This window comes from Mustela nigripes, chromosome X (assembly GCF_022355385.1).
Source record: "Mustela nigripes isolate SB6536 chromosome X, MUSNIG.SB6536, whole genome shotgun sequence".
NCBI lineage: Eukaryota > Metazoa > Chordata > Mammalia > Carnivora > Mustelidae > Mustela > Mustela nigripes.
This window is the reverse complement of record NC_081575.1, coordinates 122,316,189-122,341,646: the sequence shown is the minus strand read 5'-3', so window position 1 is coordinate 122,341,646 and position 25,458 is coordinate 122,316,189. Positions and strand designations below refer to the sequence as shown.

Genomic DNA, 25,458 nt, shown 5'->3' with positions numbered 1-25,458 from the left:
CCAGTGACTCCCCACTAGTACCGAAAATAATAACTTGAAATGAAATGCTGCTGCATTTAGACATTAATAAAGCCATATCTGAGAACACTCTTTGTACGTTATTCCTGTAATACGTTAGAAATGTCTTCTCAACTTTTGTCTCAGGTGTATCTGTGGGGGAGGGATTCTGGATAGTTCTGCCCAACATGTCACAGAGAGGGTTTGCAAATCACGGCTTGCAGGATCTGGTGTTAAGCCCCAATGATGTTTAAGATTATATTCTGTGGCTAAAATTTATTTCTTATAGTTTTTTTAAAAGATTTTATTTATTTATTTGACAGACACCGATCACAAGTAGGCAGAGAGGCAGGCAGAGAGAGAGGGGGAAGCAGGCTGCCCGCAAAGCAGAGAGTCCAATGCAGGGCTCAATCCCGGTACCCTGAGATCATGACCTGGGCTGAAGGCAGAGGCTTAACCCACTGACCCACTCAGGTGCCCCTAAAATTAAAAAAAAAAAAAGAAAAAAAGAAAAGAAAAGAAACAGCAAGTGTTGGCAACGATGGGGAAGAAGAAGAACCCTCGGGCACTGTTGGTGGGAATGCAGACTGGGGCAGCCATTCCAGAATGGAGGTTCCTCAAAAAGTTAAAAATAAAGTTACCATATAATCCAGTAATCCCACTACTGGAGATTTAACCAAAGAAAAGCACTAATTCAAAAAGATGTGTGCATGCCTATGTTTGCAGCAGCCAAGATGTAAGCTAAGAAGCAAACCAAGTATCCATTCATAGAGGAACGGATGAAGAAAATGCGATGTCTAAATACACGGGAATATTACTCAGCCCTAAAAAGGGATGAGGCGTTGCCCTTTCAGAGAACACGGATGGACCTAGAAATCCATTTCGCTTATGTTAACTGAAATAACTCAGAGAAGCACAAATACCATTTCACCCATATGTGGAATCTTAAACAAGTGAACAAAGACACAAACAAAAAGCAGAAAGAGACCCACAAATGCAGAGAACACCATGATGGTTACCAAAGAGGAAGGTGGGGAGGTGGATAAACTGAGAGAAGCGTGTGGGAGACACAGGCGCCCAGTTATGGAGTGAGTCACGGGGATGAAAGGCAAAGCGTAGGAAATGCAGTCAAAGGTATTGTGACAGCGTTGTATGGGGAAAGATGGCGGACACACAATGGTGAGGACAGCATTAACGTACAGAAAACCATACAGAATTACTATATGGTACACTTGAATGTAGTGTAACACTCTGTCGTCAACTAGACTCAACTTTTTACATTTTTTTTTTTTGAAGATTTCCATTTATTTATTGGAGAGAGTGAAAGCGAGAGAGATCACAGAGACAGAAGGAAAAGCAGAGTCCCCACTGATCAGAGAGCCTGAGGCAGGGCTCCATCCCAAGACCCTGAGATTATGACCCAACCTGAAGGCAGACACTTAACCAACTGAGGCAACCTGGCGTCCATCAAATAAATGTGAAAAAAAAAATACATCCAAAAGTGGCACAGATTTCCCAAATCTGAACCTCAGTGTCTGCTCCCCTTAAGACAAGGGACAGTGTAGAGTTCGGTAGGAGAGACAAAGGAACCAAGAGAAAGAAAACATGTCTAACCATCTGTTGACAGTGAAATGGGTATTTGGGAGCACTCTAATGGATCGGTCATCATGCCAAATTTCCCCATCCTGGCCTTTCAGACATCTGGGTCATTACTCATCCTCAAAACTCAGCATGGTGCAGAATGACCAAACAACTCACATCTCTGCCAGGCAGGTGACCTTTGTGCAGTTTTCACTTACTGGACTGACCTCACTTTTTAATCTTTGCCTTTTGTGGGGCACCCCCTGCCCTTTTTCTAAGGCACTGGTTTTAAGCAGCCTGCACACAAATTCTGATTCATTACGAAGATTTGTTTTTTGGCCAGTCGCTTTCCGAGACGTTGCTCCCAAGGGCGCCGTAAGAGCTGGTTTTGCACCGGGCTCAAAGCCAGATGCTTGTAACGAGACACTAAAGCCTGAGTCTTTTCTCCATGATGTCCTTGAGAACTAAGATTTATTTCGGGTGGAAGTCAAGACCCAGGCGGGCAGCTCCCTGCGTTGGCCAACTGTTGGCTGGGGGAGAGACTGAGAAACGGGTTGTTGTTGTTCAACGAGCACGACATCTGGGTTCTGCAAGGTGACTGTGTTTCAGAGATGTGTCGTCCCACACCTTGCCTACAGTTAGCTACACCGTAGAGTGCACTGAACATTTTGTTGAACGTAGATTTCATATTACGTGTCCTTTACCACCAAAACAAAAAAAGTTTATCTCCGCTTGTAACTTCACAGCTCATAAGATGGTTTCTTGCATGAACTTTTGGAAGGCAACTTGCCTGTTAATATAGACCTCAGATCAGCTGACTAAGCGGAGTTTAAGTAGATCATAGTTTTCTGCCCAAAGCAAAGCATCAAATCCCAAATTCTCCCATGAATACAGTCACCGTAGGTCTTCAGCATTTTGACTTTTATCCGGTGTCCGATGTTCTCATCAGAAGAACACAGAGAATCTGGTTCTTGGTTTAATGAGCATCTTGTTAGTTTTAGTGTGAAACATCGTCACATGGTTCGCTGGAATGAGCAGGAACCACAGGGTGCTGAAATCTGAGCTCTGTGATAGATGAACTGTGAGCTCTCAAATTTCTGGGGCTCCATTCTGCTACCTTTCAAGTGGGCAGACAGCCTATGCTTGGCGTTATTTTTAAATACTAGATGATAATGGAACTGCTGAATCCCATGAAAGCTCCATCTTTAGTACCTTGAGGAACCGCCACACCGTGCTTCACAGTGGCTGCACCAGCGTCCATGGCCACCAACAGCGCACGAGGGCTCCAGTCTCTCAGACATCCTCGCCAATGCTTATCTCTCATCTTCAATGACAACCAGTCTAACAAGGGTAACATGACATCTCACTGTGGTTTCAATTTGTCTTTCAAAAAGATCTGCACACTCCCATGTCCACAATACCACTATTTCCAACAGCTACGATATGGAAACAATGAATGAGTGGTTTAAACAAAAAAAAAATGTTACATCCACTCAAATCTTTTCCTTAAGGTTTTGGGGACAAGGTTATCTGATCCCTTGAATGAAAATGCAAAATGACCATGGCTTCCAGGGAAGTGAGACCTGCATAAAAATAATGTGTGGTTTAGAAAAGAAAAAAAATAAATACAAGGAAAAAGAAAAAACCCTATGAGGGTATCCAAAAACATCAAGAACATGTTCCCTGGATAATCTCTATCCATCCTTCAAGAACCTTCTGGCTTTCCTCCAAAATGTATATGCACATACACACGCACATACACACACATCACTCCCTCTCCCAAAGCAGAATGTCACCATGTGAGCACCTACTCTACAGGAATTCTGGAACAGTCCCTGCCCAGGTTTGGAACCAGATCCCAAGTTGCCTTGCTTGTCCCCGTAAGATTCCTTCTTGCAAGGGATTTCCAGGAGGAGAACTGGACAAGCTTGGTCGCCAGGTTAACAGGCTCCGGTGGGACCCTCAGTCTGCTGGGATGTTCTGCTACCCGGCTCTAGCAGGTGCTGTCAGTGTTACCGATGGCAGGGGTTGACCTGAGTGATGAGGCAGGGTGGTTTTAGCCAGCAGAAGGTGACTTGGAAAGCTGAGGGTCGAGCTATGTGAGTAAAGACAATACGCAATCAAATAACTTATTTATTTATAACGATGAAGATGGCACATTTTTAACAAGCTGCAAAAGTGATGTGCAAATTCATCCTCTGGCACGGGATTAGAACCTGGTAAAGTGTGGCCTGGGCAACAGATCCGGCCCCTGAACTGTGCTTTTGTTTTAATAAAACTTTATTGGAACACAGCCTATTTGTTTATATACTGTCTAGGGAAGCTTTTGTGCTCCTGACAGACACAGTGTATCCAGCAATATTGAAATATCTACCATCCTGCCCTTTGCAGAAAGAAATACAGTAATACTGTATCATATACTTGAAACTTGCCCAGAAGAAAGAATTTAAAAGTTCTTGTCACAAGAAAAATAAGTTCACAACCATGTGTGGTGATGGATATTAACTACACTGGTGGTGTTGACCATTCTGCAATTTATAGAGATAAAATCATTATGTGGTTCACCCGAAACTCATACCATAGGTCAATGATACCTCAATAAAAAAATTAAAAATTAACAAGAGACAATGCTGACTCCTTGAACTCATTGAACACAGACAAACTTGTCCCATAACCAAAGGAGCAGACCATAATCAGGCGTCTTAAAAGATACAAAGTTTTATTAAACAAACCTGGAATGAATAGTATTATTACATAAATTAGGCAGCAGTAAAATTTTCCTAGGGTATATATACAAATCACAGTGATTTTCATTGTGCAAGAATTGAAAGAATTAGCAACAGACTTTTTTTTTTTTTTTTTTTTTTTTTCCCACATGAGAAGCTGGGATGACCCCACAGGGATCCCAGTGCTGGCTCGCCGGGGCTCACCGCACCCGCAAAGGCACTCCGTCTCGTGTCTGCGGCATCCCACGGCCAACCCGGGGCCCCCCGGCCAGGCTGCCCATAGCACGGCGCAAGGAAGAAGGAAGCTATGACCGTTCTGCAGAGCTGAAGACCCATCTCAGAGGACAAGATGCCCTGAGTGTCAAAAGGCTTGAAATCCCATCTGCTAACAAACACATAATGACTTTTAAATTAAGACAGGTGTCCACCACGGAAAAGTCAAGGAAAGCACAACAGAATGCATCACAACACAATAATTTATAGGAAAGCATGACCGAGCGTTTCCCTGTTACTACGAAGGACCGTTAAGCCCACGGGGTCTGCAAAGTCAACTTGATAGGGAAACATGATACTTGGAGAAAACACGTCTCCCACATCCTTCGCCACCAAGACATACACACACGCGCACGCACATACCCCAAACTACCCAAATACATGATTAACACAACAGTTCATGTGCTTATCTTCTTGTTTTTGGTAAGTGGACTTCGTCCACTGGAAGTGAAGTGAAGAGAAGGCCTTCTCACCTCCATAAGACATAGGGACACACAGTATAGGTACACAGGACTTGCCCAACGCAGATAAAAACCCATAGTCTCGGTGGATGGGCCTCCAGAAAAAGAGCAACTTCGGCATCATCTTCTCAGTCTCCACCACGGAGCCCTCAGGGGCTTCTGTGAATGTATTCATTTTGGGGTATAAAATCTATTGCTTGGGGGAAAAATCCAACCAAGTATTTTTTCCTGCACTACAGTAACCAAGTGGCTAGAATGAGAATTTTGATGTGGTCTTGGGATTTGATGCAGTCTGAAGCCCTCCCCGGGGTTGGGTAGCTCTCGGTGCCTGGAGACTGGAGGGCACTGGGGTCTTTTTAGTTGATGGCACAGAGCCCTATTTTCACAGTTAAAATGGTCCAAAATCTAGAGGCAGCTGAAGTCATACAAAGAAATGGCAAACGCATCGCACGTCACAGGACTGTCTAGTGGTACTGGTGTTTCTGTCGTTGGTACCAAGGGAGTTCTTAGGCAGAGAGCACAGAATGAAACAGTGCCCTGTACCAGACGGACAGGTGGGTGGGCAGGAATGGGACGAGGAGTGTGAAGCCATCACAAGGACATGAGCTCGGCACATGAGTCTTCTTGCCGGGCTTTCTTTTGACCCACCATCATGTCAACAGCAGAAATCACAAAGTGCCCATCGCCACAGCAGATACGTTTACGCCAAGCAAGTTTCTCGCATGTGTTCTGCAAGAAATGAAAAGTTGGCTGGCCCCAACGTAAGATCTGCTGGATGGCCAGCTGTGACTCAATTTCCTTCTGAGCTTTACAGTTGTGTGTTCAAGCAGGCTGGTGATAGTCCCCTTAGAAAAACAGCAACCGCCCCAACACATTTCTTTGCAAAACACGCGTTTCCTGAGGAATTATTTATTTTTTTATGGTATCTGTATTTAAGAAAATATTGCCAACTCATAAAATTGCATAGAACGAAAAGGAGTTTATCTTTTTTTTTTCTTTTCTGATGCAGATTTTGCGAGTAGTTCCATGACATTTCTTCTTGTGACTTTTGCACGCAGATATCCGATCAGATACCTGAAATTTTCAGAGAGCCCCCGCCGAGCAGACTACTTTTCAAGGATATACCATGAGTGTCCCATGTGTTTGGGACTCATTTTGATTAAATCAGTCTTTGCATTACGTCACCCTGCTTAATTTAACAGTCCAGCCACGGGCCGTTAACACATGGCGTGTGCCACCTTGAATATTGAAATGGCAAGACTGAGTTTAACACCATCTGGTATTCTTGGAATTCCTTTTAGTTTTTAATTTGTTTTGCATGGCTCACGGCCGATGACCATGTTTTTAAAGAACCATGTGATCCGTGCATTCCAATGTTGGCGTGTGTGCATGTGTGTGTATGTGTGTGCATATCTGTCCAATATTAAGGCATCTCATTTCATGCTTTCTTCAGGCTATTTTCACATCCTATATTAATTCCGGGACAGTGAGAACTAAACCTGAAAACATGCATAAGGGTCAAAGTGTCTAATACAATGCTTTATCACGTTCAAGAAAGGTGTTTCATTTATTTTTATTTTTTTAAGCACAGGGCTCCAAAATAATAATTTATTTTTATAAGTCAGGGGACGTGAGATATTTGCTTTCCCCACGTGGGTGCACCATCCCTTTGCCGATTTAGGCTTGTAACAGTCGATGAGGAGGCAGTTAATTGTCAGCGTCAGACTTGTAACAGCCCATGATGAGACACTTTGTGCTGAAAGCGATGCCCATTCTGGCTCCCTACTTAATGCAAACCAGCACGGGGTTTGCTCAGTCCAGACTGAAAACACTGTTTCTGTTGGGATATCCTTACAGCTCGCCCTTTAAAAATAATTTTCCTTTGAGTTACTCATTGCAAACCATTTATTTTACTAAATCTTGGAGTTACCCTGACCTTACTCATTGGATTTGTATTTGAAGAGCAGGTGATGTATGAGAAAGGGGGAAATATGGCGTGGCTTTGATTTCAGGGTCTTTTAAAGCTCGGGTGGGTGCACATGTTCTTCAATCCACCTTGCAGCACACAGAACCCCAGCCTTCTGACTTGTGAGTGGGATCTGGCCAAATCTGGTAGGCGACTATGTAGCCTTTGACATTCTGCTGCTCAACGAAATGTAGGACTTTCCCACACGGCGGCTCTCCACGTCTACATATGTGATCACAGAGGAGAGGTACAAATGGTTACACGGACAGAAAAGGTCTTTCCAGGCACAGCACTGGAGAATAATAATGTCTACGACAGCCAAGAATCCACAAGGAGACTGGAGAACACATGAGCTGGAGAAGCCTTGAGAGGGTGCCCATATTTGCCTCTTCCCCGCACCCATTTCAGGAACACATCGCCCAGGGCAGGTGCTGCTCCCACAGCCAGTACCCAAGGAGGTGGACTTTTTTGGGCTAACCATGGGAAGAAAGGAAGGGTAGAGACAGGGTCTTGGGAGTTCTATGTGGATGTCCCTCTGTGGTCACAAAGGCTCTGGCACCTACTAGTTAAGTGCACAGACATCCCTGCAGAAGGTCATGGTTGAGCCCTATGAGCAGACACAATGCAGATGTGAGCAACTCTGTTTGTCCAGCTGAGTCACGGCCAGCAGAGAGACAAGGCAATGCATCACAGAGAGTACAGACGCCCAGGGCCTCTTTGCATGCCTCGTTTTCTGGAAAGACCCACACCTAGCCATACTCCCACTGGAGCCCATTCTGCACCCACCCTGCATTAAGTCAATCCCAAGGGGAAAGCATGGGCAGGGTGCTCTCTTCATGGTACTTTCACAATCAGGTCCAAACAGGAAAAGACAAAATCTCACCCACTAATAAGTCTGTACAAGCCCATCCTGCCTACGAGACAAGAGTGTGCTGGACACACCCAAACAGAAGAACCAAGAGGGATTAATTTCTACTACATTGAACACGGACACCCTATAGCTCATTTGCATCTTACACTTCCCACAATGGAAGTTAAAATAAAAACACGCTTGCATGAAAGTCACCTGTGCAACTGAGCCAATGTGGAAAGTCACTTGTTAGCTCTGCATCTGGCTGGACATAGAGCTCAAATGGGATATTATCAGGTAGACACCTGCCACTTCCCCCATCACCACCACAATGGACTACGGAATTTCCGGATGTGATGCAGGAAATTTCTGGACGGCATTCCATGCCTTGAACAACGTTCATGGCCACTGGTATTCTCAGACTCAAACTCAAATGGACGCATCCTTGTCTTCCCTTCTGGTTTCAAGACCTAAAGTCACCAGACAGGAAGCATGAAAGATACGGGACATGGACCACCACAACAGGTTTCCTCACAAGCTACAAAACCACAGGCTCTGCCCAAGTATGAAGATGAACATCACGGTGCAATTCCTGTGCACCAGTCCCACGGTCTTTTTACACACGCACACACGCATGCAGCACACACACACACACGCACGCGCCATGTGTGGTTATAACCAAACACGTTCAGTTCAAACTCATAAAGTTAAGTCTACGAGGAAAACCAAGACATCACAGTAGGGTCATCACACGGAGAGATAAGATAAAAATCTACAACCAAACAATTTTCCGAAAGGTCCTACTGTGCAGTAGATTTCCAGTTGCTTAATGATGCTTAATTTCCAGTTGCTTAAATAATGCCAGATCCGTGACTTTGTACGGATATGCAGTCTCTTTATGTACATCCGGACTTCTAGAATACGGAAATGTCCTTATCCCATGGACGCGACCCTTCTTCACAGCGGATGTGCAGCTCTTTGTTCCCAGCAAGTTCAAATCATCCTAGTTGAGACACAAATTAAAAAAGGGCTTTGTTCGTTTTCAGAATAACTGGGTAAGTTTTATAATAATCATACTAACAACTCAAAAATAACTCCATAATACACAAGAACAAACATTCCTTTGCAATTCTTCTTGCAAAGATCCACAAGCATGAATTCTATGAATGTTTATTAATAAAATCAGTAAGCTGTGGGATGCCCGGGTGGCTTAGTCAGTTAAGCATCTGAGTCTTGGTTTCAGCTCAGGTCCTGCTCTCAGGGTCGTGAGATTGAGCCCCATGTTTGGCTCTGCTCAGCGTGGAGTCTGCTTGATTCTCCTCCCTCTGCCCCTCCTGCCAATGCTATCTCTAAGTATATAAGTCTTTAAAAAAAAAAAAAAAAGGCTAAGCAGTATTTTAACGGTGAATCTCAAATAGGATATGATGGCTTCACACATAGAATTATCCATGTTCATCTACGCAAAGAGAGGACAGTGATTCCACAAGCAAAACCAGGTCTTGTCTCAATGTGTTCACAGCAGAACTTTCCAGCTAGAGAGAAAATATCTCAAGTCAAACGCTAAAGTCAAATAAAAACCCAAATGGAAGGTCTCTCCCTGCCAGGCGTCCTAACTGTCCCCTCCATGAGCTAAAGAGATGGGAGACTTTACTTTCCAAAGGTGAGTGGGTTAGTCATACAGCTGTTAAGTGGCTCTGGAGAGTGGGCATTAAGCTGAGCTTGGGCATCATCAATGGGAGACCATTTTGCTTCACGAAGAAATAACCTTCCCTCACGGATGGTCACGCCTGTTTACTCGGCACTGAAAACGCCGGATCTGCCCCATCCTTTGTGCAAAATTGGGGAAAGAGAGTCAAATGTTAAGATATCTAGCTGCTCCAGCAAGAGACCAAAATCCAAGGTTGTGGAATAAACACAAAGTCATGTGATCATGACATGATTTCTTGATTTCCCCAGGTTCATCGAGAAGGTCATCAAACAGCGTCCCCACCACTGGCCGAAGTCCATCAAGGATGACTCCAGGCACACAAAAAAATGCCATTTATGCGTATATTCCCCAGGATATGCCCTGCCTTGAGAAAGTTATTCCTGTTTCCAGAATCTGTTAAAAACCTATCTGGGGCTGCTGGGGTTAACAACTGCCAACCATGAATAGAAAACTATCCCCCAAGTACACGATAGACCCCATCAGATGTCAGATTTGTGTCTCCTTAAGTAAATTTAACAGTATCCCTGTTACAAAAAGGTTGCAGTCCTCTGGCTTATCAACTAAGTGTCGTGCACTAGAAAACATAGCACGTCTTCCATCAAGATGGAAGATGGATCACGCCTTCCATTTAAGGACGACTGGATAAAAATCATTCACAAAATATTACAGGCAAATCGTTCAAAATTGAAGCAAATGAACAGAAGAGAAAGCAAAACCCCAATTTAGAAACACCTCCTACCTTTAAAACTCATTAACTGGCCTTCACGAGCTTTGCAGAAGCTGTTAAAGCTAAAGAGAATCTTTTTTAAGAGAACCTCAGGAGAATGGTCATGACGTGCTGAAAACACTAAAACCCATCAAGCAGACATGTTCCCTTCTCATCCACAGGGACACCTGTCTTCTCTCTCACTGAATTTTTGTTTCACATTTTAACATTGAGGCAGGTTTCTCCTCAGGATCTGCATGGCAAGACCAGCAGAGAGTAGAGGTCTCTGGTACACAACGTGTCCCTCCTTGCAAGGGTTCTAGAACAGTGTCAACTTGGATGTTGTATTGACCAGTTATTTCTCCCATTCTGCATAAGTACTGTTGGGGGAATAAACAGAGCCCCAAAAAAGAACCAAGGAAAGTCAAGGAGGAGACCTCTCATTGGTTGTATCTTGCTTCTCTTCCTGCCATTTTTCTTGCCTGCATGTCATGAGAAGAAAAAACCAAGTGCTATACATCACCAAGCTCCTCACAGATCTGGGAGTAACTGAAAGGTCTTCACTACCCATGTTCAAAAGATCCTTCAAAGCCATCACTTCCACACAGAGTCACAGACCTTAAAGGTTCCAAGAAATGACTCAAAAATCCATTCTTTTAATGGTCAAATGGAGTTTAGCCAATTCCATCGAGGTGTTCACTGCCGTCAACAGTTTTTAGAGAAAGGGGGTCTAAAAAAAACCCTTCCGAAAATATTTAGTTGGTATCTGGGAGGAAGCTGGTCTGGAACTCAGGGTTTCTAGAACACAAGGACTCAGGGATTTAATTTTTTTTTTTTTTTTTTTTTTACCAAAGGGGCTGTGCCTTGGGATGTGCAGGTACACACAGATTTCACAGGGGTCTTAGCTGGATATGGATTCTGCCCCAACAGGAGTGTCTGGGGAGTGGGACATTGGAGGCAACGCTGTCTCTGGGCCACACCACATGTCTTGTGTAACAAACCCTGGGCATTGACTAAGCTGATGCTAGAAGGACTCCATCTAGCTCTGCCTCACTGCTCAAGTCCCCGGGGACAAGGGAAGCCCTGCTTGGCCAACGCCAACATCCCCTTGATAGGGGGACACACCATCTTCACTGATGCATAATTAGTATATCTAAAGATACACCTTCCAGATGAGGATTCCCATCCTCAGAAATTCTTGAAGACTTCCAAATCTTTTGGCGACACTGGAGGGGCCGTGTTCCAGTCATTCTCGGGGTACGCTTCAAAGTTCGAGGTATCACCCTCACCGCATAGCTTCGGCACGATGGGAGGCTAAGTGACCAGGGGGAAACACAGAGGCAAAGTCAAGAGGAAACATTAGGCACCTGGATGGGACGTGCATCCCTTTTTGTCTACAACTTAACATATCAACAGACATGACTTGGGAAAACACAGAAAAACCAAAGTTGGCCTTGCATTATTTATGAACATGGAAAGTTCTGAACCAGAAATACTGTGAGTAAGGTGTCCACCAATGGTGCATTATGAGGAACAAAGGGAGAAAAGATGGTAGCCAGCCCTTGCTTCTTAAATTTGAGACTGGAGAACCACCCAGATTCCTTGTTCACGCAGATCCCCAGGCCTGCCCAGGTCTGAGTGATACTGAAGTAGCTGGTCCAGTGGCCAGAATTTGGAAAATCCCAGAAAGAAGTCAACAAGAGCAGGCTCCACTGATAGTATCACCAATGCCAAGCCTCAATCCAGCATCAAGAAAATGAGGTCACTGGCACTGAAAAGGTCAACCAAAGGTTCCCGTAGAGAGCCAGTCAGTAAATATTTTTGGTCTCGCAGGCAGAGGAATTTCTTTGCTTAATGCTCAGCTCTGCCCTGGTGGGGGAAAATCAGCCACAGACGACATGTAAATGAATGCAGGTGGCTGTGTGCTAATAATAAAACTTTATTTATAAAAATAATGGGCTTTGGGAGGAAATAGAGCAAGAGAATAACACTCAGTAATGCACATCTTCTAATACTGATTTGGTTTTTGAATGATGAAAATATGTTGTTTATTTAATTTTAACAAATTAGTCACTGAATACATTAAAACACTTAAAAACAGTTCATGGAGACACTGGTGGTCTGGGCTGAACCCTACATTCTGGGTTGGGGGCCAGGCATCAGCATTTTTAAAGTCCAGGCATCAGCATTTTTAAAGTCCTTCCATTGACTCTAAAAGTCCAAGGTTGAGAATGTCAATATTGAATATTCCTGTCAAAAATACATTTCAGGGGCATCTGGGTGGCTCCACTGTTAAGCAACTGCCTTTGGCTCGGGTCATGATCCTGGGATCCTGAGGTCAAGCCCCACATCGGGCTCCCTGCTCAGCTGGGAGCCTGCTTTTCCCTCTCCCACTCCCCCTGCTTGTAGTCCCTCTCTCACTATGTCTCTGTCAATAGATAAATAAAATCCTTAAAATATTTTTTAAAATTAAAAAAAAAAGAAAAGAAAAAAATACATTTCGATTCTCGGTCAAGTGTCCAGCTGTAGATTTTGGCTCAGGACACGATCTCAAGGCAGTGAGCTCAAGTCCCCCAGCAGCTCTAGGAGTCAGGCTAAGATTTTCCCTCCCCCTCTGTCCCCCCTCACATGTGTATGCTCTCTTTCTTCCTCTAAAATAAATAATTTTAAAAAAAATGTGTGTGCGTGTGTGCTATGTGTGTATGCACATGTATATATTCAGTTCAAAGAAAGGTGACCTAGAAAATACTACCACCGTCACTGTATAATATCCATAAATGTTGGACAAACATGTGATCTGTGTTACAACATTTATCATTCCCAATTAGAAATTGGTGGGATAGGACTCATCCTAGTCATAGTTCAAGTGAGGGACAAAGCCAGGTCTCAAAAAACCCAATTGTAAAATGTGGGGTCTTAACCCGTTACCTCTACGTGTCTCTGTAGCAGTAAGATTTTCACTGAAAAGGGATCTTGGCTTATTAATGATTTGAGCTGATCAGCTGTAGTATACAAATAAATAATGTATCAGCTATAAGTAAACAAGTCATAATCAGACTCTGCCCCTTGCTGAGGACAGGTAACAATTCCGAGCCAACAGTTACCCTCATACATATGTTGTACCTTCAGTTTCCTTTGTGGGACCGCCTCCCAATCCACCGTTCGAAACCACCGGTGTCGCTTTACGTCATCCGCTCCATTCTTCAAAAGAAACAGGCACCGTCAGTAGACAGAATTTTGACAGGACAGGGAAGAAAACAGTCCAGAGAATCTCTACTTAGTAGAGAATTAAAAAGTAAAATTAAATGTAAAAAGTGTGCTATGTTTTGAGTCATTGTCCCTGGACTGTGACCTAGGAGGGAAAATATATACATAAAGGTGTTGTGTTCTGTTCACTTTCATTCAGAGTAGAAAGAAATCCTGTCAGGACCAGTCTGGACTACACACAGAAGTAGGACTTTGGCTCAGGCTCCTGAGATACAAGACAGACAGAAGGACATTTCTGAGTCTGCCGCCTGTTTTTATCCCAATGGTTTTCTTCAGAATTTAGCATCTTCATCATACAGACCTAGATGGTGTGATCATACAGACTAAATGGTGTCATTGGCTCAATACTGCAATGCTAGTAAGTCACATGACTAGGGCTCAAACCCGTCATGTCCACATCAGATATCTTAACAGCTACGCAGCGGGACTTTCCAATTACACTATCCATGTTTGTGTAATAGTAATGGTTTCTTATGATCTGTCTGCTTCACTCTCAAGGCTAACACCAATGGCCAACTTGCAGATGTCAATGGCATCATGGTCTTTGAAAATCCTAACCCTAACCTAAACCTAACCCTAACCCTAACCCCAACCTCATCGCCTACCCTATCCCTAACCCTAATCCCTCCCAGGTGTTGAGCCTTTGACCCTACCCATCTCATTCCTTTTTATGGCCCTTGGAGCAACTTTTTTAATTCACTAAATGTCGGGAATTGTTAAGACAGAAACACATGAATTATGTGACATAGGAAGAAGCCAGTAGATCTGAACATAACATAAAGTTTGTGAAATGTCACCTGGTACCTATGCAGAATAACTTATTTGGACATAGAGTCTTGGCACATCTGATTAAGTGAAGGATCTGAGAAGAGCTCATCCCGAATCAGGGTGGCCCTAAATCCAATGGCAGGTGTCTTTGCAAGAGACAGAGTAGGCGAGACACAGACACAGAGGAGAAGCCACATGAAGACAAAGACACAGATGGGAGGGATGTGGCCACAAGCCCAGGGATGCTTGGAACCCCAGAATCTGGAAGAAGCAGGGAGGACCCTCCCCTCGGAGCCTCTGGAGGGAGCTCCCTTCCCCACCTGGATCTCAGTGGTCCTGCCCCGCCTGGATCTCAGTGGTCCGGCCCTGCCTGGATCTCAGACTCTGCTCCTTTGTTACAGCAGCCACTGGACACAAATATACCCACATCAACAGATGGTCCTGAGAGCTTGGTGTGAATCAAGCCTCACGCACAGGTCTACTGTGTCTCCCAAGACTACGGCAGACAAGACCAAGGTATGGACCCATGATTAAGTTCCTCCATGGATATCCAGAACCAGAAATAGCTGAGAAGATGTTCCCAGATTCTCTTAGACTCAGTGGTGCCACAACAGAACCAAAATGAGCATATAAGATATTATACCATTTACACAATCATCTCTTAAATATATTCCCCTCCACATGAAAAGTTTGTGAAAACCACACAGGAGGTACACTTTCTCAAATGATTAATTCCCACACAGACATGCATGTCCACGGTTATGGCACTATTCAGAAGAGCTAAAAGGCAGAAAACAACCCAACTGTCCCTCAGCGGAGGGATGAGTACACACAGCGGGGTCCATCCATGAATGGAGTGTGATTTGTCCTTAGGAACAAAGCACTGACACCTGCTAGCATCTCCCTGAAAACATGGGAGGAGCCGGACACAATACATCACTTATGCTGTGATTCATTTACAGGAGAGCCCAGAACAGGGAAATTGAAATGGCAGGATGGATGAAAGGATTGAGTAACAACAGCACAGGGTATGGGGTTTCTTTCCGAGAAGGAGGAAACGTTCTTCGACACTGACTTTGGGGATGGTTCCCCAACTCTGCAAACATAGTAGACGGTGCTGCACTGCACACTCAGAATGGGGAGGCATGTATGGTACGTGAGTTCTAGGTCCATCACGTTATTTGAAACGTCGAAATAACTAAGGAAAATACCGACATCTTGGAGGTGACGGTTGAGTCATTTACGCGTCTGGAGGGAAGAAGAGATGCAGTAGAGACCCAGGCGGATTTCGCATGCCCAGACACCCACATCTGAACTTCAGCCAACAATTAAACACGATCACTGTCTCTATAAATAGAAACGTATGTATGGTGCCACGTGATGGGAGTGTCTCGTGCGTAAGACGTAGGAAAACAAACACTGACCTTCATGTTTCCAAGGCGTCGGGTTCTGTCAACGACCAGCAATTTCCTAATGAGGTCTCTACATGCGGGAAGGAGACAAAAAGAAGATGCATCTTGATACGGACCCAAGCAAACACGGCCGGTCAAGGGCGATAAAATCCGCCCACCACATCATGCCGTGGAGGGAGGATCCATTTCCATTTTGCCTCCACATTTTCTCACAATTTGTTTCTTCACCGATGTGAGTTTCACTTAAAATGTACCTGTTGAGTCTGTCCTTGCCCAAGAGAAGACACCGGCTTTTACCAAAATGAATGGCCACGGTTTGCCCTAAAGAGCTACTTATTTATGGGATTCTGGTTGTATGTTACCTGCTCTCCCATAACACACAGACTTCTGGGAGTTTCTTAAACGCTGCTTCCCCACCCACTTCAGAATACAGGGCCATTACGATCTGATAGTTTATGTCAAGACATTCCGAAGACAGGCTAGCTCTAGAAATGCAAGGTAAGGAAATAAAATTTGTGCTTGTGTGTGTCTCTGCACATAACACATAGAATACATTATGGACAGTAATATCTAGAGACTTCAAATATAAATTGAAATACCCCAGACAAATCAAAAGACCTACGGTCCAGCTTCAAAAAACCCATGACACAACTTGGCAAAACTGAAAGGAACCTTGTGCCCTGGGTTAAGGAGCACACCCCCAGACTCACGCCACAGACTCTGGAATCCCAAGGCCTGTGGCAATATATGGGAAGGTCCAGGGTCCCAAGATCCCCAAATGCCTTATTTAGAACCCCAATAAAAAAAAAATTAAAAATAAAATATAGGGGCGCCTGGGTGGCTCAGTGGGTTAAGCCGCTGCCTTCGGCTCAGGTCATGATCTCGGGGTCCTGGGATCGAGTCCCACATCGGGCTCTCTGCTCAGCAGGGAGCCTGCTTCCTTCTCTCTCTCTCTGCCTGCCTCTCAGTGTACTTGTAATTTCTCTCTGTCAAATAAATAAATAAAAATCTTTAAAAATAAAATATAAAATTGAAGACTTACAGAACAGCACAGTCCCAAAAGCAAGGGGTACGGATATAAAGGGGCTGTCCAATACGGCAAAGCCGTGTAGGAACTCTGGAGCTGCCTGCAATCCTGGGACAGGCTCTGTGGCAAACCCTTGATTCTATCCTGCCTGGCTTCTCTCTGACCACTCTGAGACAGGAAGAAACACTGGGAAGGTGTTTGGACTACCACGTTGGCAACACGCCCCAGAGCTCTGATGTCCTTTCAGCTGCCTAAGATCCTACAAGGAATCTTAGTGACAATCCAAAGACACATGTGCCCAGGCAGGAAGGTAACACAGTCAAATGCCGAGGTTGTATGAACCAACAACAACAGAAGGCCTTGAGAACTTGAAAGTAAAAATCCGACCGTCATGGCACCCAATGGCAGTGGTTTGGATACGCAAGACTCATTAGGGTCCTGCTTCTCATCCAACTTGGGAAGATCTAGATAATAATGGGAAGAAGTGAAGTTCTTCTCAACCACCATCTGCAATCAGCAACTGCACCAAAGGATCCCAGGTTCCTGCTCTGGCTGAGCCCCCATGCTGGGGACACAGGGGTCCCAGGCAAGAGAGAAGAGGAGCCTGCTCAACGAGGAGCATTCTAGAGCAAAGGACAGCAGGGCAGACCCTGATGGGTCTCTCTCAGAATAGACTACAAGGAAAAGAGGCATAGGGAGTTAAGACACCAAATGTAGATTAAACTTAATATTTGTTGTAGTCCCTTTTTTTCCATGGGACAGTATAAACGTAAAATGTTCATGACCAACCTGAGCCCTTCCCACCAATGAAGGAAGAAATGACCTACGATTTTATGTGTTGTCCGTTCTCTGGGGAAACCAAGAACCAGCCAGCTTTTGGAAGAGTTTACGTCATTGCTTGCAAGAGGAAGGGAATATATCCCCCAAGGTTTTGCCCAGCCTAAGACCGTCAGAGGGTTCCACAAGGGCTGACTTGGAGAATGCAAGAGACAGTCCACACTCTATTGATGGGGAGCAACAGCAAAGCCACAGCTGTATACCTCAGCATGGACTCTGCCAGTGTGCATCCACACAAGACAATGGATACCCACACCCCTTAGGAATGTCAATGGTCTACGGTCACCACCAACCAGCTGATCGGCCAATGGGCGTGAGTAGATTTCAATCAAAGGCAACCACTGGCAAATGTTGGCATAACCATGTGACATAATGTCACTCAAGTCTAATGGGAGTTGGACCCGGGGGGAGAAGCTCTATGTAGTATTTTCCATTTCTTTCTAGAGAAAAGAAAGTTCTGACGGCTCAATCTCCCTTCGTGCCTCACTGTCTTACCATTCAGAGTGCCCGCCTTCTAGATGACTATTTTTCACGGAATCTAGTTTTCTTGCTTATCTTCTAAAACTTGCCTGGTGTGTCAAACACACCACCACCTCTGAGGCCCAACCAGCCTGGGAAAACACTGTCTTCTACTTGGAAAGAGAGCCTCTGTGGGAGAGTGAGATGACCTTCACCAGTGAGAAAAGCGACTGGCAGCTGTCCCAGTGTCATGAAATCAGTTTTCTCTGTACTCCCTGCCCATGGCTACTTAAAAAAAAAATAGCAGAAAGAGAGAAAAGTTTAGTTCTTGACTAAACTCACTTAACTACCTTGTGACCAGCCAGGCTTGGTTCACTTGGGAAATGCAGAGAAAGAACTACAAGTCACGATACAAAAATGTCTCCTAGGTGACCAGATGGACGAAGGTAACTAGAATGCCACAAGTGGTCTGAGATTTTTAAAAACTTCAGTTTTCTCCCCGCCGTCACCAGAAATTGAATGACCTGCACACCCAAAGTCACCAACACTGAAGCTGTAGAGAAGTCCTCCTAGAAGAGGTTCATCAGCCTTAATATCAGCATGAAAAAGGAATTTAAGAATGAAAGTAATTTAAGCAGGAGGAAAAAGAGACAGTCTGCTAAAGCCATCAATAGTCCTGCCAACGGCAAAACCAGCTAGAGGAGGTGAAGGGCTTTTGGTCCAATACCCCAATGGTTCTCCTACTCGCGGTGATTCACAAATGCCTGTATTGGCTAATTGTAAATGTCATTTCTCTCAAGGCCCATAAAATCTGACCAAGAGTCATGAAAAGGTTAAGTATCATGACAGCAGAATGACGACCACCTTTTCCTGTCTGGTGGAAAAGCGGACTGTCCAGAGGACACGGAGCACAGCCTGGTAAGAACACAGTATGTCGTCCTGCTCAGCGGATGCGTGCTCTGTGATTTCTTGTCTGTGACTTTAAAAATAAACACCCCTCCCCGCCCCGCCCCGACGAGGAGGGGAACGGTTTACTTACTTTACACTGAAATCCAAATGTCTGGGGAAATCTATTTTGCCTGCAAGGATTTTTTGATAAATGCCAAACGGGTTGTCATCGAAAAACGGAGGGAACCTGTAAGAAAAATAAACAGCTATTTTTAGCGGAGAGCAGGCACACAAAAAAAAAATCTGTGCTTTGTAGCGAACCGTGTTTCTAGAAGCTCGACGCAGTCAGGACGTTCACGAGGTCACCCCCCATCAGAGCAGGAGGGAAGTTCTTTGCACTCTTCAAACATAGGGTACTATGTGGCACGCAGTAGGTGCTCAATAAATGTGAGCAGGGCAAATGGAGGAGGACGTGTAACACTGTGTCCTATTCTTTTCTCTTTGGTCCAGGTAGACCGTACGTCTGTAAGCAGCCAGCATCTGAACCTCCATATTAGATGAATTCCCGTAGGTCACACGTACGGAGCTGGACGAGAGCAAGGCTGGTTCCTAACGTGTACTCTGGGCCACAAAGATGTAGCGCATCACAGCCGGCAGTCTGTTTTTATAAATAAAGTTTTATTGGCAACGAGGGCCTGCTCACTCACTTAAGTCTTACCATCTATGGCATAGTTATCAGAAGGAAAGACTGTCGTCCTAGCAAAGAAACCCACAGACATGTCTTCTCTAATACCTTGAAACAGGAGGGAAAAAATCTGAAATAAGTAACACAAGAACATACTGAAAAGGGCAAAGAGCTAGAAAAATCAAAGAAAACACAGAAGTTAATAAACATGGGCCAGATACCCACCCATATGCCCAAGGCACAAGCTGTACTTCTGGTATCTGCTCAGAATGCGGAAGGCAAAGACCCTTAACTCTTATCCACTGGTAACTGCATCCTTTAGAAGGAGAACATCTAATTCCCTGAAAGAACCACTGGCCATAGCTTATAAAATGGCATTTTCAGGGGTGCCTCGGGGGCTCAGTGGATTAAAGCCTCTGGCTTCGGCGCAGGTCGTGAAGTCAGGGTCCTGGGATCGAGCCCCGCATCGGGCTCTCTGCTCAACGGAGAGCCTGCTTCCTCCTCTCTCTCTGCCTGCCTCTCTGCCTACTTGTGATCTCTGTCTGTCAAATAAATAAATAAAATCTTTTTTAAAAAATGGCGTTTTCAAGGGGTGGCTCAGTTTACAGGTGTCCCTGTGAGAGACAGAAGAGGAAAGACAAACATAGGAGAAGCCACATGAGGACGGGGGCAGAGAAGGGAGGGACATGGGCATAAATTCAGCGACTCCTGGACTTCTTCCAGAAGCTGGAAGGAGCAGGAGGACCCTTCTTGGAGCCTCTGGAGGGAGCACAACCCTGTCCTACCTGGATCTCAGAGGTCTGACCCCACCTGGATCTCAGAGGTCCGACCCCACCTGGATCTCAGGGGTCCTGCCCTGCCGGGATCTCAGAGTTCTGGTCTCCAGAGCTGGAGGAGGATGAATTCCTATGCTTTTAAGACACCTCGTCTCTGGTCATTTGTTGCAGCTGCCCCAGGACACTCCTACGGATACTTCCTGGATCTCTTGGCTTCTAAGTTTTCAGCGACACCCATTTCTTTGTTCTCTTTACGCAGGCATCACTTCTGGATGAAGAAAGACTCGGCACCTGTTTGGAAATGGGACTGCGGGTGCCATTTTGGTTTATGGTGGACCCTAAATCCAATGATACGGTCTTTACAAGCAACAGAAGGAGAGATTCAGAGAGGAGAAGCCACGTGGGGACAGAGGCAGAGACAACGAGGGACGCGGCCATCAGCCCAGGGATTCCTGGAGCCCCAGAAGCTGGAAGAGGCAAGAAGGACCCTCCTTGGAGGCTGGGGACGGAGCCTGACTCTGCCCCGCCTGGATCTCAGCAGCCCTGCCTCACCTGGATCTCAGACTTCCGGTCTTCAGAGGTGGGAGAGGGTGGATTTCCGTTGTAAGCCACCATGTGTTTAGCCATTTGTCCTGCCCAGGACCGATATACAGAAGAGACCCATTAACTCTGCATTTACGTTACAGAGAAGTGAAAAACTGGAATACTGTAGAATATAAAGTTCCACAAAAGGACATTAAGGGGAAAGCTGAGGAAGAAGAGGGAGCTGAATAAGAATAATGGAAGACACTGGGTCAACGTGAACGTGTAGCCATGCATGACAAAGGCGTGGAAAAGCTTTTTTTTCTTTGTGACATTTTAGCTATTCATGGAGACGCTCTGGAGAGAGCAGAGGCCCCGTGCTGGGAAGGCCACAGCAGAATCTCTGAGCCGCTGGTTGTTTGGGTTCCGTTACTCCAACTACTTTGGCCACTGTTGGCTTCTAGAGTTACGAGCTTCTCCATCCTGAGACACTGCCCAGGCCAGGCTCGGAGGAAAGGTCTATATGCCCCCGCCGACTACGCCTTCCAGTTCATAGCTCCCGAGTCGGCTGTTTCTGGTCGGCCAGATGCTCTAACAATGGTTAGAGGGGTCGGACTGCTTTCTTGGGTGGCAGCCCTGTCTCAGGATTTCATCAGGGCTAAGGCACACATTGACAAACGGCCCGTTAAACACCAGGAGAAAACGTGTCCTACATACCTAACAGCCTTTATTGGACAATCCTTAAACAAAGTGTTCTCAGGAAGCAGGCATTACGGGTCTGTATCATGGGGAAGGTATGTTAGCCGTGGTTTAACGAGCGGGAAAAAATGGTAATAAATGAGCAGTACCAGATCTTGCCCAAAGGAAGAAGCAGAGAGAACAGGGATCTGAGAATGAGCCGTGCCCCAGGCATGTGGAAAGTACCCTAAGAAATCTTCAAATTTGTCTTTTATCCAACAGAATCCTTCCAGTTCTCCAACAAGCACCGAGCGCTCGTTACGTAAGTGAGCTAAAGAGATCAACGGAGCCAGCGGCGTGCCGAAGGACGACTTGCCCGTGGGCACGTAGGAAGGTCAAGAGTTTCCTCTCCCAGCATCACGCCAACTTGGCTGCTGTTTCAATCCTCATGATGACTTGGACATAACTGCTTGACCCACCCACACCTTCCAGGAGAATGGATTGTCCAGAAAGAGGCGCCCTAGCGGTGGTCAAGGCGGGCAATTTGGACACGGACTCAAGACAAAAGAAGGAAGAGTTTCTGGACAGAACACAGAATGGGGACGTGCTACTGGTTCACTGTTTTTGACGTCTTCCTCGAAGACCCCCTGCTGTGGTACGTGCCTAGAAAACATAGAGCCTGCGTCGTTCACCAAAAGGGACAAGCACAAAGAGCCAGGCTGTGCAAGGATGGACGGCAGAGTGTAGGGTAGGAATGAGTCCCAGGGACACCTTGTCTTAAGTATGGCGGCCATGATTCTCCATGTGGGGTCCCACGGAACCCTGGGGTTCCACGGGTCTCGTTCATGAGCTCTGGGAGGGCTTTCCCCTCCCTCCCAGAATGCAGCTCTGAATGTGGATGCATTTTCTTCATGCACCTCCAGCAACCGTGGCCTGATTGTGTGTGTGTGTGTGTGTGTGTGTGTGTGTGCGTGCGCACGCGGGATACTTCCACCTGCCACCAGGGAAACATGGGCAGGAGTGGAAGCAGCTGGAGGGGACAGTGAGGAAAATTCAGAGGTGGTCCAGGGGAAGGTTGAAGGTTGAGTCTGACAGAACTGCAGAGGGAACCACGAGGGACTGGCGCATCTTGTGGTATGTGCACGGACTTGTGTCCCGCAAGAAATCCCTCCGGAAAGCCTTGACCCCTTCCAATGAGGAATGGGTAAATGTTAATACATTCAGCGTTTTGGCTGGGATGGGGGGTTTTAACGATTCATCATCAATTATTCTAGTCAGAGCCTCATAATGTATTAGATCTTACTTCATTACTTTCTGTTCTACACCTTATATTGTAGCGTATTATATTACAAATACACGATGAGACTATTAGGAACATTCTACTTCTACTATTCTAATAGAGCATATTCTAATATTTGAATGAACTATACTATAATATTCTAATCATTCCAATAAGTATTTTTACATAATAATCCTAATATATTTACTCTAATACATCCCAATATTATATTCTAATTTTATTCGATTTTAATTCTATTTTAATTCCAATACTTTCCTTATATTCCATCAATATTGTTTTCCAAACAATTAGTAAACAAACTGTGTTTACTAACAATAGCTCACAGTAGTATATTCTCTATGTAGAAGATATCCTACTTGAATGTACGGTTGGAATATGGAAAAAACAGAGCTCAAGAATTTCATCTATGAAGCTCTGGCCACCGGGGGTTCATTTATCATTAAACAATGCTGACCTCTAGTGGTCAGTAATATGAAGGAAGGGAGATGGGTTGCAGAGCGTCTGAGGGGGAATCTGACGAAGACGGGCACATCCACATTCCCAACCGTTGTTATGGTCTGGATGGATGGGCTCCGTGTGTGATTCATGCTAACCTTCTGCTCAGCTTGGGACTTCACGGGCTGGGGGTGTCTGTCAAGAAATTCAGTTGTGTGTGATTTGCTGGACACATCTGGGTGAACAGAACAGATGATGGATGGATGGATAGATTGATGGATAGGAAGGACAGACAGATAAACAGATGACAGACACATAGACACACAGACAGACGGATGGATGGATGGATGGATGGATGGACAGATGGATAGACAGGGAGTATGGATGGATGGACAGGCAGAAGGATGGATTGATGGATGGATGGATGGATGGATGGATGGATGGATGATGGATGGACAGACAGAGATGATGGATGGATGGATGGATGGATGATGGATGGACAGATGATGGATGGATGGATGACAGAGAGCAGATGGACAGATGGATGGATGGACAGACAGAGATGATGGATGGATGGATGGATGGTTGGATGGATGAATGGTTGGATGGATGGTTGGATAGATGGATGGATGGATGGATGGATGGATGGATGGATGGATGGATGGGCAGAGAGGATGGATGGATGGATGACAGAGAGCAGATGGACAGACGGATGGATGGCTAGACAGGCAGACAGAATAGACAAGTGATGGATGGACGGACGGATTGGTAGATGGACAAATGGAGAGACAGACAAATGGACAGATAGATGTGATACAGAGGGGTGACAAGAGATGACAGACACATAGATGATAACAGATAGATAGATGAGTAGATAGTTGATAAACAAATAATAGAGAAATACAGGTTTTCACAAGACTCCACTCTGGCCATACCCTCAGTGCAGAAATACACCTCTTTCTATCATTCTTTCCAACTGAAAGGGAAGGTTTCCAGGCAAAAAGCTCTGGTCTTGCCCTGCAGGGAATCAGACGTGGAAGTCAGATGGGCTTTGGGTTCAACTGGGGGTAAACTCTGAGCACGTGCTAAGCACCCCAGCAGGAAACTGGCCTGAAGGAGGAGGACACAGGACAGGGCAGGGAGGGCGGAAGGAGGCAGAGGGGCCGTACGTCCAAGGGCCCCCAACCACTGTCTTGGCACCTCGTAGACCAGCTGGCTGTGAGCTGCATCATCAGAGAAGAGCCCTTCCTCCGTGGAACCCGGAGGAATCCCCATATCTAGGATCTCTAAGCAGGGGATGCATGCTTTACATTTCTGGTAGAGGAACATCACACCTGCCTCGTGCCTCAGCCAAGCTGGACTCCTCAATCACGGTGATACCGTGATGCCCATTCAACACCTCTGCTGTCCAGATGTGGGGAAAGCAGAACCTTGCTAGCCTCAAGTACGGGCACACGCTCTCCTTTCCGGCATGTGACTCATTCATAACGTCCTAAACCATATGTAATTTATGTATCTTTATCAACACGTACAGTCATTACCTGAGCTCTCTGCCTTGCTCCAAAAGAGCCCATGCAGAAGACTTAATATTATAGTCATGGGAGGCAGGGACATTTAGACAGGAGAAAGGTTCCAAATGCTGGGGCTTCCCGTGTGTCCCCCACTGCTGTGCTGGCACGGGGAAGCCAGCACGGGAAGACACCACGAGCATCTGCCACCAAAAGCACTAGATGTCCAGCAGCAGGGGAGGAAAGCACTAGAGAGGACATGCTGACCCTCCTACTCACCCGGAGTGCATCTCAAAGATCAGGATGCCGAGTGCCCACCAGTCCACGGCTCTCCCGTGGCCTTTGCTCTGGATGACTTCAGGAGCCAGATACTCAGGCGTTCCACAAAGGGTCCACGTCCTGAGGACAGAGAACGGCATAATGGAGACTTAGGAGTGCCGGGTGACTGCGTGTATCTCAGAAGGACTGAATGTGACAATGACAATGGTGATTATACGATGCCCTATGCCCACCCCGTGGACACACCGTGCTGGACAGAGATGCCACCGTTGTCTAAGAGGACTTGTTCCCTTACAAACACTCATTAACCCACACATAACCGAAGGAACATCCTTGGTGTCCCAACCTC

General features: G+C 45.7%; 1 protein-coding gene across 1 annotated transcript in view; it reads right to left on the bottom strand.

Annotated features, from left to right (window-relative positions):
* Positions 1 to 4,280: 4,280 nt before the first annotated feature.
* PRKX (protein kinase cAMP-dependent X-linked catalytic subunit) overlaps positions 4,281 to 25,458 on the bottom strand; it is a 79,201-nt gene continuing 58,023 nt past the window's right edge. Inside the window, exons 6-11 of the mRNA XM_059385310.1 lie at positions 25,110 to 25,229; positions 19,078 to 19,173; positions 15,728 to 15,785; positions 13,392 to 13,469; positions 11,434 to 11,582; positions 4,281 to 8,857 (exon numbers count right to left, since the gene is read on the bottom strand). Of these exons, the coding sequence (XP_059241293.1) occupies positions 11,457 to 11,582; positions 13,392 to 13,469; positions 15,728 to 15,785; positions 19,078 to 19,173; positions 25,110 to 25,229 (478 nt within the window). The 3' untranslated portion in view covers positions 4,281 to 8,857; positions 11,434 to 11,456. The remainder of the gene's footprint in view (positions 8,858 to 11,433; positions 11,583 to 13,391; positions 13,470 to 15,727; positions 15,786 to 19,077; positions 19,174 to 25,109; positions 25,230 to 25,458) is intronic.